General features: G+C 36.9%; 1 protein-coding gene across 4 annotated transcripts in view; it reads left to right on the forward strand.

Moving 5' to 3' along the window:
* The window catches only part of LRBA (LPS responsive beige-like anchor protein), a 608,431-nt gene that overhangs the window by 555,353 nt on the left and 32,584 nt on the right, over positions 1 to 20,494 (forward strand). For all 4 annotated transcript variants that reach the window (XM_075613691.1, XM_075613682.1, XM_075613662.1 and 1 more), the window contains 2 exons: positions 17 to 172; positions 3,693 to 3,860. In XM_075613691.1, the coding sequence (XP_075469806.1) occupies positions 17 to 172; positions 3,693 to 3,860 (324 nt within the window). The remainder of the gene's footprint in view (positions 1 to 16; positions 173 to 3,692; positions 3,861 to 20,494) is intronic.

The following is a 20,494-nucleotide window of genomic DNA, read 5'->3' on the forward strand; positions in this document are numbered from 1 at the left end:
TCTTCCCGCATTATAGCAAACAACACTGGATTGCACAGGAGACAAATCACTGACCTCTTAGACCAAAGTATCCAGGTTCACTCGCAGTGTTTTGTGATCACAGCAGACAACCGCTTCATTCTCGTCTGCGGCTTTTGGGACAAGAGTTTCCGCGTATATTCTACTGACACAGGTAATTTCATGTTTTCCACAAGAATACGTGCAGAATCAGTTATGGCACAGCATTTTGCTTAAATGAACTAGGGTGAATCCGTAACTTAAATAGCCTTTAGTTTACATAATCAGCAATATGTAGGCCTGGTACCAATGAAAGTAAGAAGAATGCAGGAACTTTGGCACAAGATCAAGATGTAAATGAAATGGGACTGAAGAGGAGTAAAGTAACCTGAATGGTAAGATCTGGTTTAGGGCAAATGTTTAAATTAAATAAATCATTGATGTGAAAGAATAAAGAGGAGGTAAAATAGTTCATAGAATACACACTTTTAAACAAAGTCTTCGGGAACAGTAATCTTTCCGAATTTGCAATACTGTAAATTTGGACTGACAACTTTTCCTGCGGAGACCTTTATTCGATATGCTGGAAACCCACTTCCCTGTGCTGGAGAAGATTTTAGATTCATTCAATTTCCCAGTACTTGGAAAAAGTGTCATAGCAAGTCTCCTAAATATCGACAGTGAATCTATACTAGATGAAGGGGAAACGGAAACACCTTTTTTTTTTAATAAACAAAAATATTATTGCATCGCATATTCAGTACACTTTTGTTACCACAAACCCACTTGGCCTTGCTGTAAAGGGGATGCATTAACCCGTGTTTATCTAATCTTTTGGCAATTGTTTTGTGCGGCAAAATTATTCTGCCGCTTTCTCTCCTCCCCCTCCCCCCTGCACAATAATGAAATTGTACTGAATGGTAGATAAGTGGTATGTTACTTTAGAAAGAGCAATATAAAAAAAAAGAAGTGTGATCAATGTAAGATTTAGTATGTATATATATGTATGTATATATAGCAACTGTAAATAGTCCTGTATATTCATTTGCATGTCTTAGACAGGTCTGCAACCCTGTCTTTTCCCATTATCACCCAGCAAACAGCACTTCCACTGCAGCAAGGGATTCTGGGAAATGACATGCAAATGAGCACACAGTGCCTCTTTTTATCTCATGCTCACATGTCTAAGACATGCAAATGAATATACAGGAATATTTACAGTTGCTTTATGCTTTACTGTGGAGGGTTTTAGTCACTTTTTTTACCCACCATAACCTTAATAGTCGTATGTATGTATGTATATACTGTATATATATATATATATATGTATGTATGTATGTATGTATGTATGTATGTATGTATGTATGTATGTATAAAATATAAACGTGTTTTTTTTTTGTTTTGTTTTTTGCAATTTACTAATTTACTAATGTACTCAGCATGACACCTAGTTAAAAAAAAAAAAAAAAGATTCAAAAGTGTTTCTCTTGTCATTTTGTAATGTACCCAACTGGGACACTGGTTCATATCCAAGGTGCATTGTGGATCACTTTAAGACTGGCCGCATTCAGCATGCAGCAGCATCATGCTGCAAATTGATTCTACTTAGAAGTTCCTTGCAGAAATGGTCTATACTGTATAAATCAATAGTTCATGTACAATATCTATGAATAGTCTACAGTTTGCTTTAATAAAAGGTACCAAATCCCCAAATCAAGCTAATAATGTTTATCATTAATTGGTTCACTATACAAATAAATGCATGTAAAGCAAACCAGCTGTATAAATAATTCATGTGATAAAATGGTTTGTTTCTCCTTTGTACTTTTCAATATTTTTAATTGGGAATTTGTATTTAGAGCCCTTATGATTGAAGAAAAAGAAAAAACAAGATTGTCCCTTTTGGCATCATATAAATACTAAATATATTTTTTTCCATACCTCTGAAAATGTAATAATCAACCAACCTTATGTTTTATTTCTACTAAACCTAATCCAGTTTATTACATATATTCATCTGTTTTACATTTTTCTTTCCGGCTAGAAGTGTTGACTTCAATGATATTTATCTGTACAGTATTTTTTTTCAGTGTATGAACAAAAGCTACACAGTAATAACCGACCATCTGGGTTAAGGCCCATGAGAAATTTCTCCAGCCATCATTAGGTTCCATTAAAAAAAAAAAAAAAAAACATATATATATATATATATATATATATATATATATATATATATATATATATATATATATATATATATATATAACACACAAACCCAGCAAGCTCAAACACCCACATCCACCTAATCTTGACTATATGTGTAATGCCACATAGAGTGCCACTGGGCTGTGGCACATGAATATAGCAATGTTGCACTGGGCACCCCCTGTCGTTTGCTATATAATATATATATATATATATATATATATATATATATATATTTATTTTTTTAACCCATGTGGTCTTTAATACTGAGCCCGTTAAACACCAGCAGGGCTTTTCAGAGCAATATTGGCACTGCAAAAATTAATATAATCTGTGCATAATAGATTGTAAGGGTTATTTTTTTTACATGTATTGCTAAAGGCACTTTTTTTTTGAGGGGGTTTAACTGGATTCGTTCTGACATATGGGACACAGGATTAACACTTCTCAAGAAAGCTGCTAGAAATGAAATTCTACCGTGTGTTTTTGACTGTTTAATGGCCTCTGTTCTTTTATAAGTCTCAGCTTTTTTCGCCATCTTTTCCTTAAGCTATATGCATTATTTGTGTTTTAGTCTTCTAATAGGCAAGTTACCATCCTTGGAGTTCACTTAGGGGGGGAAAAATTAGTATTTCTATTTCTCACCGAGCTGTAAAACCTGGATAAACATATGGTGATCTCCATGTAATGTATTGCAGCTACAATAAGTGTTAGACTCAATTATATTTGATCACTTATGGGGGAAAAAGGGGCCTATTCCTTTTTTGCATTCTCGTTTTTTTTCTTCTTGTAACAGGAAATTCTGGCAACGTAAATCATTTTTTCCCTAAGTAGAACCACTACAGAAAAGGCATCATAAAGCCTCTCCTGGCAGTGGGAATTCTCTTCGGCCTGCATGTTATATCCAGCAGTGCTTACGACCTGTTTCTGTTTGCTTTCTTTTTTTTTTTTTTTTTCTGTAGCCCTGCTGTCAAATAAAACATTTAACTAGAAAATGTGTTTTGTCAAGAAGAAATCCTTGTGCCTGTGCTAATAATTGATATGTATTCCTGTATCAAGTTCTGGTCTGGTGTTAAAGAAAGGGAAATAGAACACAATTAAGAAAAACAGAATAAAGAGACATCATTGGTTACTTTTCTGCAATAACATTTGAGTGCACTGCAACAAACTATACCGAGGAGGCTCATTATGGATGCAGAAACCACCAAGCTTTGTGTTAACAGCAGCTGTGGGGCATAAGCATATAAAGCTACATTTAAATATTAAATTGCATTGTTGGCCAAAAAAAACTAACCCAAACGTGATTGTTTACAGATACTTACGGAATGTCCTGCTAAGTTTAGTTATGATGTCACAACTAATAGAAGGCTCAGAAATATTTATTCATACATGATTGGGTGGAAATCATTCACAGCCGTGCAATATAACAGCATCATATTTCACATTCTCTTCGGTTTTTATTCTGTAACCCTCCCTCTGCCATGTTGCAGGTAAACTGACTCAGGTAGTGTTTGGACACTGGGATGTGGTGACGTGCTTGGCGCGGTCTGAATCGTACATCGGAGGAGATTGCTATATCCTCTCGGGATCACGAGATGCCACCCTGCTGCTTTGGTATTGGAACGGCAAAAGCAATGGCATCGGAGACAATCCAAGCAGTAAGTAAAGATGATTTAAAGGATTGGTACCTCATATTACACTTGCAAAACAGAAAATGCAAATACTCTACAGTTTGTTTGATTTTTTTCCCCACATTGTGTTTTTTTTCTTTTCCTTCTATTTTGTTAATGTTGGGAATTGTAACCAGCAAAACACAAGCAAATGTCTCTTCTCCCCCACAGGATCTGTGCAGATCAATGTCATGGTCATGTAGTGGCTTGGAGCCGCTGCTTTACGTTTTGTCTTTATATCCTTCTTGTTGGAAGTATTTTAATAAATACACCCATCTCCAATATGAAGTACTTAACGTACCTAAAGCAGCGGTGCGCATACTGGGGGGCGCGGGAGTTTTTTTCTGGGGGGGCGCGGGCCATTGCAGAGGCCCCGCGCTTTTCCCTCAGGCATTAAAATTAATGCCGTGGATCGTGCGAGGCCTCTGCAACAAGGAAACTTACCTGGTTTCAGACGCGTCTCCATGGCAACGCAGCGTCAAATGACGTCGGGGTCATGTGACCCCGGAGCGTCATTTGACACATGTGGAAGGTAGGAGAGGGGGGGCGAGACCGGGGGAGGCCTGGCAGGGGGGCGCAGCTTAAAAAGTTTGTGCTCCCCTGACCTAAAGTGCTGCTACTTCTTACATATACTCAGTGTCTGTAATCAAACTTTCCCGACCGCAACATTTGGGAAACCCAGCACTGTATAAATGTTGCTACATTTTGTTATTTTTTCTCTCGCTATTGAAGTATTACATTACAGCAGCAAAATGTGAAAAATCCTTTGTGTTTTTTAAATAAATCAGTTATGTAGTATTATATAATACTGTCTGCATTTTTTTAAATTCCTAATGCCTTTTTTTTAATGATTTTTTTAAATGTACTACAGCAACCATCTATAAAGTCTCATCCATTTCCTCTTTTGAAACAGGCTCTGACAAACACTTTTTTGAGCTCTGCCCTTTGGCAACAATGTATCACAAACAGATCTGTTGCTGTGTTCCAACCTGCATACTGTCTATTACTTTGAAAGCTGTAACAATAATGTGTTGCACTTAGCAATATAATGTTACGTATCAGCTGCAGCCTTTCATAGGTTGCCATTTCGTTAGGCACACAATCAGGATTTTTACAGATTTATAACAGAATCACCACGTGATTGCCAGCTTAGGTAAGAATGTAGAATTATACATTGCCGCATGCTTTCCATAAAGAAATACACATTTAAATAAAGGCGGAGGGATGTAGCTTTAATTGGCATAACATGTTTTATGAATTGCCTGAAATAATAAAATAGCAAACAATTGCAGGCAGAAACATTAACGCTGTGCTTGGTTTAGGAACATGTCTGACAGGAAGTGCCTGCATTTCAGCATGCACCGAGCAGTGAAAAGAACTGTGTTGTGGGTTCCTCTGTGAATAATGATTAATTTCATTGTTTTGTTTTTTATTTTTAAAGTGATCACGATGTTTTGGTTTTTCTATCATTTGTAGTTGACCTTTATCACACACACATCTTAATAATGCTTATTCTCTCAATGCAGATATCATTTACTAAAATACATTTGGAAATTTCTGAAAAATGTAAACGGCTATAGTTTTTTAGTGATGTATCCCCTGCCCCAATAACCACACTCACACGTATGCATGTGTTCATATTTTTTACAATTAATATGTGAATGTGGTGGTGATGTAGACTATATTTCTATTACACTTATATTATTTATTTGCTTATTTGTTTTTTAACATAAGCTGTGTCTAATCTTATTGTGCCTGAAATACTGCTCTGCCCCCACCTTTTTCGCTCCTGTCTTTTTTTTCTTAGCACATTTTACTTCAGGAAGCATGGGGCCCTGCTATAAATGTCTGTTATTTATATCAAAGCCAGAAAGTAACTAATGTTTACAAGCTCCAGGCCTGACTGCTGAGCAGTCATTAAATATGTACCTTGCTAGTATTAATCTGAGCAAACATGCTTGTACTGGACATACACCTTTCCTGGATTCAAACCACTGTCCAACGCCTACCTAACTTTAAGGCGTTTTTAGTTATGCTTTTTATGTAGAGGATTAACAAATGTTAACATTATAATGATTTTTTGATATCTATGTGTATTTAACAAGACTGTAAATTCTTGATGGGCATAAAGTTTGATTTACTTATTTTATTTATACCTCACCTCTAATTATTTTTTCACAAATTAGTGGTTTATATACAGTAAAATAAGAAATGTCACGTCACTGCCAGAGAAGCCTGCAACACAGTATATTACATCTTACTATAGCAGAAGATTGAAGTGTTGTGGGTTTTTTTTTTTGCCGTATGTTTTTCCTTTTCTTTTCAAATACAGAACTGTCATCTAAATTTTCTTTTCTTTTTTAAATTATTTATTTATTTTTTAAAGGCGCAATCCAAGCAGGAAATTTAAATGTATTTTTTTTTAACATGGAGTTGAAGGAGAGGGGTCTTTGGAGCTGAACTGCATTAATTTCAGCTCCGTGACCCCTGATTCCAGAGATGCAGACCTCCGTAGGGGGTGCCGGTATCTCTTGCAAGTTTAAAGCTCCCTCGTCACGTGGGCCAGTACGAATCTGCACCGGATGATGTCAGAGCTTCCTATTGGCCCGCAGGGCCTGGGAGCTTTCACAAGCGGCAATTTCGTGATACTTGCCAGACGAGCCGGAGCGTTTACCCTCATCCCCTACGGAGGGAAGTATCTCCTGAATCTGGGTCCCCGGAACAGAAATGCGCCACCTTGAATTGCCTCTTTAAACCCTCTTCTATTTCCGTTTTTTGTACCACACACCTTATAAAAAAAGCTCTGCTACACTAGCGCTTCCTAAAATGTTTGTTTCTTGACAAAATGATATTTGTAATGGTCAAACCTGTATATTGGAGCCATAGTATGAACAATGTCAGTTGCAGTATCTTTGGCAGGCTCAGACAATTTCTAACATACTTCAATCTTCCACACAAGTTCATGTTTTATTATGGGTACTAGATCTTCCAAGTATCTCGTTGTCACATTTTGTCTGAATGCGTACGAGTTGCCTTCATTTGATAATACATATGTTGGATGAACTGCATCACAAATAGTTAAAAACAAAAACAACTTGTCAGTTCAAATGGCTTTCTTAAAAAGATTGTTACATTTAAATTGAAAATGTAAATTTACATTTGGATCCTGTACATTTGTATTTTTATTAGGTGAACTTCTTATCTGATTAATGTATTGCCTTCCAGTTGTGACTACTGATGTCATAATTCTTTTAACACGAACAAAGAAAAGGTGAAGATTGATCATTAGTTCTTAGGCACAAGGTCCCACAAAGTTTTTTTATAGCAAGAGATAAGCTGATGACTGTAAAACCCGCCAAACCATTTAGTTACTATGGAAACATTAAAACCGGGTTCCACATTGTTTATTATGAAGAGGCAGTTGCAATCCTTCTTTTCCTGCCCATCTCCCTTCCGTGCACTAGAAACACTATCCTGCAAAGTCACAAACACCCCTGAACATCATGGGAATGTCATGCAAGATCAATGCCACACCCCTATTGTTTTCCCCACTGAAGCTCTACAGCCATGATTCACTGAGCCCTATTATGTGGGGTATTGCACCCTCATCCAGCGTTAACCGCAATTGACTTAAATGGCTGCTATCGCCCGATTGCGGTATGATACATTGTGTTGGTACTTGGCGAATCTCCCCTTATGTTCGGCAGCAGCAGAGAACACTGTAAGTTGTACTACAAGTATGCTTTATTTTTTATTAAAAACATTCATGCTTTAAAGTCACATTAAGCAGCAATACTGACATATATATATATATATATATATATATATATCAAAGACAACCCAAAAATTAAGTAGCGCTAAAGAGGATATGAAATAACCCTAATAAATGACAAATTATAATAACATATTTAAAATATTAAAATAAATTAAAATTACCACAATTTAACCTAATAATATCTACAAACCATAACGTGATAGTGAAAAAAAAAGGAAAATCCAAATTGAATATTCAACTCAAACAAAAAATCCATAGAGAAATATAGTCCCAATAGAAGATCCAGGGAGCCTCTATGCAGCTTTAAGGGGAGTGGTATAGCCAATCACTTTTGGAATCTATGAACAAAAAACAAACAAAAGCGCAAGCTCCATAGCACGTAACTGAGTAAAAAATAAGGTACATTTATTTAAAAAATCAGCAACCCATAAGCATATGCACTAACAGGATTTTAAACAGATCCATTCGTGGGAGAGAAATCTCTATTGTGGTAATCTGCGGTGGTAGGGTGAGTCCCAGGTTTGCAGAGTGGATGTAAACAGTCCAGGTTCACCATGAAGTCCTATCCCAAATTGGCAGCAAGATATAAAGGCATCCAATGCCTGCACGTCCTTTGCTCCCTCATACAATGGTTGCTAACACTTGAAATGACCGCCAGCCAGAGCGCAGGGAAGCCAGGTACTCCAAATACACCAACACAAACGCTACTCAGTTACGTGCTATGGAGCTTGCGCTTTTGTTTGTTTTTTGTTCATATATATATATATATTTATTTATTTACTTTTTACTGAATTTTAACTGGTGGGTCCACCAAAGCTGAAGCATATTTATTTATTTATTTTTTAGATTCGGGGGCCCCGGGTTCCAGAGATGCTTATCATTTTAGTTGCCTGTTTACTTTCCAGATTTTCAAAGATGGAGCCCGCAGTCATCTATTAGGAAACCGCAATGTCACACCTGATGACGTTGTGGCTTCCTATTGGCCAGTGGGATTTGACAGCCATTTTGATTTTCAGAATCTGAGCTGAAACGCCAGCAACTAAAATGGTATCTTTGGAACCAAAAGGTCTCAGAAACTAAAAATAGTGCAGATCACCTCCGGGGGGGTCCTCTGGTTCGAATTCTTACAAATATATAAGAGGGGGTGGATTGCTGCTTTAATAAATGTCCTTTTCCCATAAAATAAGTTAACCAGTAGTGTCTGTTTTTACGTATTCTATTACAACTCCGTACCACTAAGTACCATCACACTTCCCCCGGCGTAAATCTGTTAATCACTTCCTCCCCCATTGTACTGCTCTGAAAAATACTTGTGGCGACTCATGAAGAATTCACTTAAAGGTGATACTGTATTAAACGTAAAAACAAACCCTCCTTGGCAATGTTGGTTTTAGCACATTAATTCTCCTCCCTATTCTCCGTGGTCATTTTTCAAGACAAGAAGTTCACAGTGCCCCTATTTGACAAATACATTCACAATTAGACAATACATTCACAGTTATGATTTTTAGTAGTGGAAATTTGACAATTGGTAATGGACTCTACTGTATTTATAAAAGAAAAAGCCAATTAAAAGAAAAGGCACATTTGTCTGCTTTTTGCTTCAATATTCATTCAAGCTGCTCCCATTGTTACTGTTACCAGCTTCTGATGGAACAGACGCTTAGACAATACTTGGACATTTACTAAAGCCGGGTATAAATCTCTGAAAAGTAAAAGCGTTGTACGAGTTGATAGATTAATTTGGAAGTTGCGTTTTCTCTCTAGTACACCTGAACAGGGAGAGGGCAGCCCCCACAAAAGCAAATGACCGCAATAATAATGTCGAGGAGTGTGTCTGTTCTACATTTTCTACCATAACAGATAAATGAAGTCTTTCGTGTATCACATAATCCGAGCTGCCTATCAACGGGAAGGATTTATGCCATTGTAGCAGACATAGGGAATCGGGATGACCTCCACACGTCTTCGCAATGGAATTTTAGTAATGGTCAGCATACTGTATTTGCTCTTCGTTATGCCCAAATCTGGCTTGTGGCCTTTTAACTCCTAAAATGCTGGAGCGGGCAATTCCAGTGTTGCAAGCTTTTAAATGCTGAATAGGTTAAAACGTAGGGCTGTTGATCGTGCCTCAGAAGTCAATTTTTATAAGCCATTAACATTTTAGTATTAGTATCTTTCATGCAACGGTTTAAATGAATACATTTGAGGTACAATTTTTTTTTTTTAGGCATAAAACATCTAAAAAGTTCCTTTGAGTATATTCAATAAGTACATTAATGCAGGTTACCAGCGTGTGCCACATACACTTAATCAATGGCACACTGCAGCATTTGTTAAAAATAACTATTTTGCATCTTGTCATGTGCAAAATTAGAATGTGACTTTAGAAAGGTAATGAAAAAATGATTTAAAAACCTCATTATGAAAAGAATATTGTGCTGGTGCAGCTTGGATCCCACAAGCAGCAAACTGTGAAATGCCATAATTGTCCAACGCTGGGGCTTATATTAGTTTGCTTATTTTTAGAACATTAAGCGATTGGATACAAGACAATGTCCAAATTAATTTACCAATATAACTCCCTCTAGTGCATTCAGACAAACAAAGTATGCAGGTTGTAAATATAATGTATGCAACCTCTATTTAACATATAGTTCCTACTTTGTATCATGGGTTGGCTTTTTTTAAGTCTGAAGAAAGTAAATTACTGTTCAAGTATTTAGCTCCTTTTTCTTTCTACTTGTAAATGATATAATACACACTTAATCACCCAGCTAGAGGTGCGCGCATAGCGCATTGCTGACCAAAACAATATTGTCGTTTTCCCTAACTTGTGTTGCGTTGACATGTCCAAGATAAGCGAGTTAGGATTTTGTTCCTGAGAGTTGGAGGCCCCTCTGACACGTTGAAGAATAGCTGTTTTAATAATACATCTGATATTTGTGTTGTAATAGCATGGAAAACAGATCTCCAGCCTAAACTCTTTCGGATACAGATTCCCTTCTCCAAACGTACTGCTATCTCTGAAACGCATGCATCAGAACTCGCTTGTACAGTATGTTATTGTGAGTCACGGTGCACAGTTTGTACAGTGTAATAAAATAAAATGTAGAGGCGTCTAAGAATCTGCAAATTGGACTCTTAAGATTATTTGTTGAAATGCCTGAAGGTATAAATATGGGAGTGACAGAGTTCGAAGTTTTGCCTCCCTCTGAATTGTGCACTTTATTCTAGCAGACTGGGAGTGATTACTGTGATGAATTCAGGCCTTCTACATGTTACCTGATGGATTATTTATATGGTATTTGTTTTTATTTGGGGGAATCAATCCATCTAAATCCTGAGATACACAGCTTCTTGTGTAAAGAAAATAAATTGTAAGCTACAGTTTTTCCTCCATAACTTCCAGGTTGTAATCCAATGAGTTTAAGACTTTCAACAAACCTAACAATCTTCAGGTGAAGGGCAGCTCTAAATAATATGTTGGACAATAATAGTAAAACATGGAAACAATTCAGTCACTCCCGATGAAAAAGACATTAGGGACCAATATCTTAGCCAAATAAATTCAGTTTTTCATGGAGTGCCTTTACTTTACTCCAATTATAACTTCTGTTGGAACTACTAAAAGGGCAATTCCAGGTACTCTATTTCAATAAATATTTAGTGAACGTTTACTTGCAGTATGTGTAAAATCGGTAACCATTTTTGTACACTCCCAGGAGCATATCAAGAATAGCCTGATGTGGGTGGCACCTTGCACCATTTTACAATGAGGGATTTATTGAGGCATATAAATGCAAATTATCACTGATACCTTAGCTAAAAAGGTTACTGTTAAGATGAACTTGCAGTGTAATATGGCATTGCACTTCACATCAAGAATAACATTTACAAAGTGTAAGTTACAGTAGGTTTAAAAAGAAGATTGCTATATTTGGAAATGCCCAAATAACCACCTAAGTGTTGCCATGGCTTTTGACAAATAGTTTCCTCCTTTAACTTATGCTTGTCTAAAAAGTTAATGTTAAAAGCTACTAATTAAATATTTGCGGACAATTTCCAATTAATATTTTCAACAAAAGCAGGTGAAGGTCTCACATTTTGAAAGTAAACCAATGGGTTTCAATGCTTTGTCAAAGGGTAAATTGTGAATCTTTAATAAATTCTCTACCCACGCCAAAGACAACGTACCGTAATGCTAGTAGTCGGGATTAATTGGGGTTATAGGGTATTTTTCCGAGTTTGGAAAGGACAACAAAAGTGATTAGAAGTGTTGGATTTTACCTCCAAACATATCGCAGGCAAAACAATGGCGCCACCCAATGGCAAATGCTGGAAATAGATCACTTAGGAGCTACAACTCGGGTCCCTTTAGCCATAGGAACATTACTATCCACAAAGTATTCAGCAGAACAACATTCATGAATCTATGATGTTGCAATTAGATTGTAGAGCGAAGATGCTTGAAACCACTGCCTTAAAAATATTGGTAGTGCGGCTGAAGAGAAGACCGACAAACACCATGACATTGAATAAGTGGCCATGGGTTAGGATGTTGCTTCTTGGAGTAGGATAGTGGCTATGCACTTTAACTCAGGCTGTGTTGAAAAGCTGTGTAATGCGGCAGGCATAAGCTTATTGGGATACATGTCTAATTGGATTTGAAGCAAAAGGTGACACGGTGTGCTCATTTGCATGTAATTTCCCAGAATCCCTTGCTGCGGAAGCGATGTATGCTAGGAGATGATGTTGAAAGCAGGGTTGCAGACCTGTCTTAGATGTGAATATGCTCACAAGAGATATTTTTATTTACTGATCTTACGTCTACAAAGGTTGTTCTATGGCAAGAGAGCTTCTTGTTAACATACATACTTTTTATATCGAATGAAAACAGTAAAAAAAAAAAAACATGTAAACTGCAGAAGAGGGACATAGTGATGATAGTCAGTAAGAGAATATATAGCCGTGTTTCCCAACCAGGGTTCCGCGGCATCCTGGGGTTCCGTGAGAGGATAAAAAAAAGTGTCACTGGATTTCCCCCGATCTTCCAGAGCAGGGAGAGAGCCGGGCAGTTTCCTCTATCCTGATTGCTACATTACCCAGCAGCCAGTCAGAAGCCTGCAGGGTGTGGCCAAACAGAGGAGGCGGAAGCCGCATGGGCAGTAGAGTGACTGTGTGTGTGTGTGTGTGTTTATTTTCTCTGACTGTGTATTTTCTCTGACTGTGTATTTTCTCTGACTGTCCTGGTGTGTGTGTGTTTGTGACTCACTGTCCTATTGTATGTTTTCTGTGACCCTCGGACTGGTGCCTCAGCGAGAGAGCACTGTGGATAGTGGTGCCCCCAAGAGAAAAAAGGTTGAAAACCACTGGAATATGGTATTGTGACTCTTGCAGGAAATGTATGGTTGCACATATTGGCAGTTATCAATGGTGAGATGAGCTTGGAAACAACGTGTCCTATTTTCCCTATGCAATCTTAAGGACTTAAATATTCCCAGTGATCCTATTTTTGACTACACCTGTATTTGAAACAAGAAGCAGTGTACTCAGAAATTTAGCTAAGCAAGATTGAGTACGTGGCAATGCAGCTTTCAAAATATTTCAAAACAATAACTGGATAAATAGGGAATCTTGACACATTTTGTAACCACAGCTGCTAATTACAATGTCACAGCACAAACCCGTCCTTGGCTGCACAATGGGGCTTAACGTTGACAGCCCTGATCATCGTTGGTCTCCCTATGTAGCCCTGAAAAATAAATTGTTCAGAATCACAAATATCTGATGCAACTAGTCTTCCATGCCTGACGTCCTCCATACACAGCGTAATATTGATGTTGGACACACACTGTCTGAGGAGGCAGTAGCGTGGAGATCTAAGGCAGGGGTTGCGATGCTGTATGGGTAACATGCACCATTGAGATGTTGGTCTATTTGGTAGTGTTCAGGTATCGGTGAAAATGTATATATGATCTTTACGAGGAAGGTGCTTCGCTTGCTACGATAAGAAAGACCTTGGTACGACCAAAGCAATGCTAAATAGTTTGGTGTGTGTGTGTTTTCCTTTATATACTGTAGTGAGTCTAGCATTAATGCATACCATATGCACCCTGATCGGTCCATATCTGAATACAACACAGTTATTTACTTGCTTAGTTACTCTGAAAAATGAATATACCATACAACCCTAGGGCTATGTCACATAAACAGAGGAAAGGATGATTTATGCCTGGGAACTAAAATTTTGTAACTTAAACCAAGTATTTTTGCAACTAGACTTTGATGCAGTCCAAATGTATTTGAGCAAAAATGTCATACATAAATAGGAAGCGTGATGCTGCTGCTGCAATTAGTATTTGAATTTACAGTTAGTCTAGTAAGATGAACCCGAACAGCACATGTAAACATTGTGTGTAACTTGATTTATTTTGAAAGGATTTATGTCATACTGACATTTAAATACAGGCAGGCATTCTACCCGTATGTATATATTTTTACTGTATTATGTTTAGAATGAAGCCTACCTCTTGCGTTACAAGCTTCTCAGAAATGCATGTACTGCGTAGTCCTAGGATGGGTTATGTTCCTTTTGTTTTTGTTGTTTATTTTTTATTTCCTTTTTTTACTTCGTGAATCACAACACTGGTTTTATGGCTGTGAAGCGCTGTGAACATCAATGGCGCTATACAAATAAAGACATACATACATGGCTGCAGACATTGTTATATTTTAAAATGGGACTGTAGCTCAAGTATTTGCATAAATTAAGGTTTAAAAAATAAAAATAAATCTAACCTTAAGCAGTCTCCTATTCAATTCATAACCATGTTTAATATAAGAACACTAATACATTTAATCTGTTAACTTTATTTGCCATTAATATATGTTCTGATGATTTTGCTACCCGGTTCCTTAAATGGTCTTCTACCTGACGTCTCTAGGATTTATCATGTACAATTACAACTTATAACTTTGGTAATATTTTATAATCTGCATTTAAAAGTTGACCCAAATTAATTATCTAGTCTGCACATTGTTTGACTAAGACAACTTTTATAGGTATTCAAATAAAATTGTATGGACCACCAAAATAAAAAATTTGCGGGGTAGTATTACTTGATAACTAATGACTTATAAAACGTTGTGCAAATTACCCGAAGGACCCTCAAAATATGTATATTTCCCTTTTTGTGGCAGAGTGAAGCGGTAAAGTCTATAATAAATGGAACAAAAATGACTTTATTTTACTTGTAATTAACATATATGCAAAATCTGCTGATCTTTAATACGGAAATAACTTGTTGTGTGTATGTTATTGATATACATAAATCAATATCTCAGCATGTTGAAAGGATAAAGCTTTGAATACTGTACGTAAACCAACTGTTCTTCTAAGCCCCTTCCATGCAGGATGGGTCTGTAAAGAAAATGCATTTCAGGCCTCTTTGCCTGGAAGGAAGTTCAATATTGGTTTTTTTCCCCACAAAGAATCCAGTTTTTTTTTTTAAACATAAATTATTGACTCAACCAGTTAATATACTGTAAAATAGACTTGGAAAAAAAAGAAACTCCTGAATTGTACAATGTTCTCTTTTAAAAAGTGGTTACTTAAGAAATGGCCTGCTTTTTCTGCATACCCTTTTCTTTAAGGAAACCGAATCTTTGCTGTAATTATTCACATTACAGGGATATAGATCACAGTTTGATGTCATTACTACAAAGATATGCTCTCAGTCCATAAAAATGCCACTTCAGATTTATGTTATGAAAATGTCCAAGCATTCCTAACTAGCACTTTTTACAGAATTGAATGGCCACTTAGAATTCCTTCCCTCCTTTTAAAGGTACATTCACATTAGCACAAACACAGAATACTGTACATATACGAAACAGCTATCTTTTCCCTGCATTTGCGTAACTTAATTAAAGGCTCTCAGCCTGCAATAAATAAACTCAAATGATGTTGGAAAGCACCATCGCACCAGTTCGTTTGCTTTGTTTTTGCATGGTGGTGGAGTACATTTGAAAAGTAGCTGTGCTGTGCCAGTCTTAAAGGAGCAATCCAAGAACGCAAGTATTTTTTTCAAATGATTCTCATTAGGTAAGAATCTCTGGAAGCAGGGAGTTCCCAGAGCTGAAATGAATGGGGGTTCAGCTCCGGAGACCCCTGCTTCAATGCTGTATATTAAAAAAAATTGCAAAAAAATCAGACGGCTTTGATTGCCTCTTTAAAATCGTCCTACATTAATTACCACGGCTAAGCTGTTTGGACATTATTTTTAAACGTGTGTGTGTCTGACACGGGATTTGCAAAAGTAGAAAACCGTTTTATTAAAGAATCAATGTTTCAGTCCTCACAGAGAGACCTTTCTCAAGATAATAAATCTGTGTGTGTGTATGTGTGTGTGTATGTATATATATGTGTGTGCATATTTCTGTATTTCTTCATACTGCCATATGAGCTTATGAGGAGTCACTAGTATCTTCTTTTGATCTACAGTATAATAGGGACGTTTCACATATGGTTGGAAGTATACATGTATTTAACTCCCTTCAGTTCTGTAGCACTTATAAGTACAGTAATGCGGTAAAGGCCCTTCCAGTACTGGAATCGGTTAAACTCTGAAGGACAGAAATGCTTCTCACATTGAAGTGGTGCTCTGATGAGCTAGTCCAAGTTAGGAAATGTCTTCTACACTGTGCTGAGAAAAAGCACGTCTGTGAAGCGCTCATGTGTTTGTGGTATTAGTGGCAGGATTCGGATGATCTTTAATCTCATTTGACTTGTTCATCTTCCCTAAAGATCACCATAAAGATGCAGAGCGCCTTCTTTTTAGTCCCTCCTTGGGATTTGCATCAGTGCTCATAAACCTGTTTAAGGGACAAAGACTCTCTTTCCCTTTGAAGTCACTTGGCAAGATTTTTTTTTTTTCTGAAGCCTGTTCTCCTAACACAGTTTAGAAAAGTTTTAAGTGGTGCCCCTTAAACCAGCAGCGAGATAAAATGTTCCCCCTGCATTACCGAAAACCATGACAATCTTCTGAAGCCGTTGCAACGCCAAATCTTTTAAGGAGATCTGTTCTGCTTTTACAATCAGCTCTTAAATAGATCTTTACCATTGAGAAAACCATCCCTTAAACCTTTCAAAATGTTGCCCTTTTTATCTAAAGACTTTTTTTTTTTTTTTTAATATGGATCATGCCAGCTTTCAGAATGTGTTTGTGAACCTCATGTTGGGGGAGAACATTGCAAAGATGTGAAACACATTTTCTTTGTAGTATCCAGTTTTATGCAGTACTAGTTTACTCCTTATACACGTCTTTTTAAAAAAAATGGTTTTATTCATCATTTTTGATTATTCATTCACAGGATGATCAGTGTGGCACAACTTTTTGGCCAGTGTAGAAAGTCACATTCTATATAATTACATTGGCAAACTACACAATTCCTGTTCTCCATACTTAAATTATATCGTTTTTATTATATTTGTTATTGTTTGCCATGTCCCCTAATATCACTTCAGGTGTTTTTTTCTTTTAACAAATCAAGCTCCAAAGTGCCAGGACAGTGCGGGATGAATTGAGATTGCGTACAAGTAGGAATAATTATACAAAGTACGATATATGAAAGACTTTCTGCACCAAAGTCTGTGATTTGACAGATTCATTTCTAGACAACCGTGTATTAGCTATGCAGGATGAAAGGGTTAATGAAAGTAATATAACCGTGGTCCCTGCTGTTAGCTGACTTACAATTTAATGCTTCATTTTCTTCTAAAGCCCAGCTCTACCAGGGGTTTATAACACCAATCTTTTCTAGATAAATAATATTTGGGCTGAGAAATTTATGAAGTCATATACACATTTAATTGCAAAGTTGAATTACACATTTCTGTTGGTAATGTGACTTGATTTCTCCGGGAGTGTTTATGGTGAGAGGTATTATTTTCCCGTACCTCTGTGTGGCGCATAATGTTTTATGACATGCTGCGCTGGCAGTAAAGTCGAGACTTGGCTTTGATAGAAAATGGCAAAATGTTTCTTTTACAGTGGATGCACAAGTAACACATACATTTATTTAATGCAGCAGTGCCTCTTACTCAACTCTGATTTAATGTAGGATTTCCTTTGAAAGTGTAGAATGTGGATATCTGTTTTCTGTGCAACTGTCACATAGCACATTTACCAAGTCTGCCACGTTGCTTTTGCCCTCCGCGTTGCAGTATTACCCACCGATAGTAACACACAATGATGTGTATCCTCCTGGTAATGGAGTGAGAATGTGGCTCAGCTGCTGCTGCTGCTTTTTGAGGAGCTGTAGTATAATTGTTGAAGTTCTTTTCTCAGGGCAGAAGAAGGGAGTACGTGATTATCCTCAATTCTGCGGCTCAGCTGCAGTATGTTCTTGACGGGTAAACTGAAATGTGAAATACTGCTATTAGGCCCTTCTTACATTTTTATTCATCTTAAACCGTTTAAAGCTTGCATTTTAGTAGCAATTATTTTCTATGCAAATACCGGTTATGGTATTAGTTTTGATCGACAACATTCTTCTGCATACAGAAAGTATAAGGCTGCGCTTATAGTGCAGGTGACGCGACCGCGTGACATCATTCATCACCGTTGTAATAGTGATTCCTGCTTATGGTGAAGGAGACCAGAGGACAACCAGTAGGCATGGCCGTGAGCGGTTCGCCCTCATTGGCTGCACCACTCATGTGCCGCTGACGTCACGCGGCAATCGAAAAAAACTATCATTTGACTGCCAGTGATCACGACCGCTCTGTCGCTCTGCAGCACGGTTGAGGTCGCGCCCACCATGTGCACCCTCGATGGACTGCATGTATTTGCTGCGACGTCGCGTAGTCGGCACTATAAGCACAGCCTACGACTTCTTCATTAAAAACATAATTAATTTCGAGCTGCAGGCAAGTTTTTTGCAAGTATAAGCCATGTCTGAAGAGGTTTACTCCTTTTATGTTTATACCAATATTCATGTTTTTTTAAAACCTTGTAGATGTGTAAATATTACATTGGAATACCACTGTATTTAAATCTTGTTATTGCACTAAACATTCAGGGACAGAATGTCAAAATTAAGCGGTACCAGAGATTAATAGGTTAAATCGACGTTATATACTGTATATCTTTTTATTTTTATGGAATTAAAGCTGATTGACGCAGAGGCCCTCTTACCTAATGTACCAGTATGTGTTATATATTGTAACTTTTATTGTTATTGTCTTTCCACTGTAGCGTGCTATAGAATGTTGCCACATTGTAAATATGTAATAATCTAACACCTGTTCGTTTTTTTTTTAGATATATATATATATATATATTATTTTTTTTAAACTTGGGTTGTTAAGATGGTAAAAGGAAACATAGATGGGGTTGACTTTATTGAGGTACTGCTGATTGTTCAATATCAGAGGCTACAATGTATATTCACTGAAGTCTGGCAGCCATTATTGCTTAATAATGACGGTTCATTTCAAAAACTGTTAACAAACATTGGTTATTGCCCTTCTCTTTACGTTACTGTTACATCGACACAACCATTTATATCAGCGTTATAAAGTGACTTTTTAGTAAATAACGTGTGTAATTTCTCATAATATTATGCATACATTTATAGGTGCTTTTCTGATAACATGCATTATCTGTTTGCTACAATTTAAATTAAAGTTGGCAAGCGGCATCTCTTTTCTGTGGCACAGTAACCTTTTGGCAACTTTCAGAATGTACTTTTCACAATTGCCTTCCCATCTCAAACAGTAACAAAAATAAGTGCACACAAATTGAAGTAATATTCTGCTTTTCATTACACGTACATACGTTATTTACAGGACAGTTGTGCTCTTCAAAGGCTGGTTGTTTTGAATCAAACGCAGGCTACTTTTAGAGTTCCTAAATGAATAATGAAATCGTTTTTCAGCTAACCGTGTTTAGGGAGTGTTCTGTTTTTGTTCTGCCGACAAGTTTTATTATCAAAAAATAATATTGGTGCTGCAAAATAACTTGGGAAGAAATAATTGCACTTGGGACAAAGCATTGGTTGTTTTTGGAAAATCTCATTTAAGCCCCCTTACCAAGACTGCTTTTTGTGAGTAAAGACCATGCCCAAGGGGCAGCTGCTCTGAATAGGTTTCTTTATGTTCCCATGGTGTTATATGCTTTTTCTGTTGTGTATTTCTCAGTAAAACATATGAGTTTTTAATAGGCTAATTATTTAAAAAAAAATTTTTTTTAAATGTTTAGCAAAAGCAATGTTTGAAGTTGTATTTTTAATTTTATACAGCTTACTGTGTTTAGTACATTAAGTTTCACGCTAATTTTGAAAGTGAACAAAAGGCTTAAAATGTCTTCTCAAAAATTTCTGCCACAAACAATTGTATAACCAGCATTTTTTTTTTTTTTTAAGATAGTCTGTTCTTTCAGATCTGTGTGCAAAAGAGAGATGTCTTTTTCAATTACACTGTCGCACATTTGTAGTTTGGTCAAGATAAAGAACCTCTTGATCTTGCCCAAACTACTCACATGCCGACAGTATAATTTCAAAAAACGACTTCCCCTCCCCCTCTTTCCTCCTGCAGATTTTGCTACATGAAAAGAAAACCCATGTGCTAAACATTATTGCAGTTTTGAGCTGTCTGTCTATGGCGACTGTGTTACCTCTTTCACTGATTATGGTCCCTTTTTTCATGTGTTTTTTTTCCTCTGAGAAGATTTTCACAGTGGCTTGAAGCAGGACATGATGTAAAAACTCGAGAGTAAGGCGAATCAGTTATAAATATGAACCAAATACATAGCTTAACAATATCATTTTAAAGTTTCAGACC

This window comes from Ascaphus truei, chromosome 1, assembly GCF_040206685.1.
Source record: "Ascaphus truei isolate aAscTru1 chromosome 1, aAscTru1.hap1, whole genome shotgun sequence".
Lineage (NCBI taxonomy): Eukaryota > Metazoa > Chordata > Amphibia > Anura > Ascaphidae > Ascaphus > Ascaphus truei.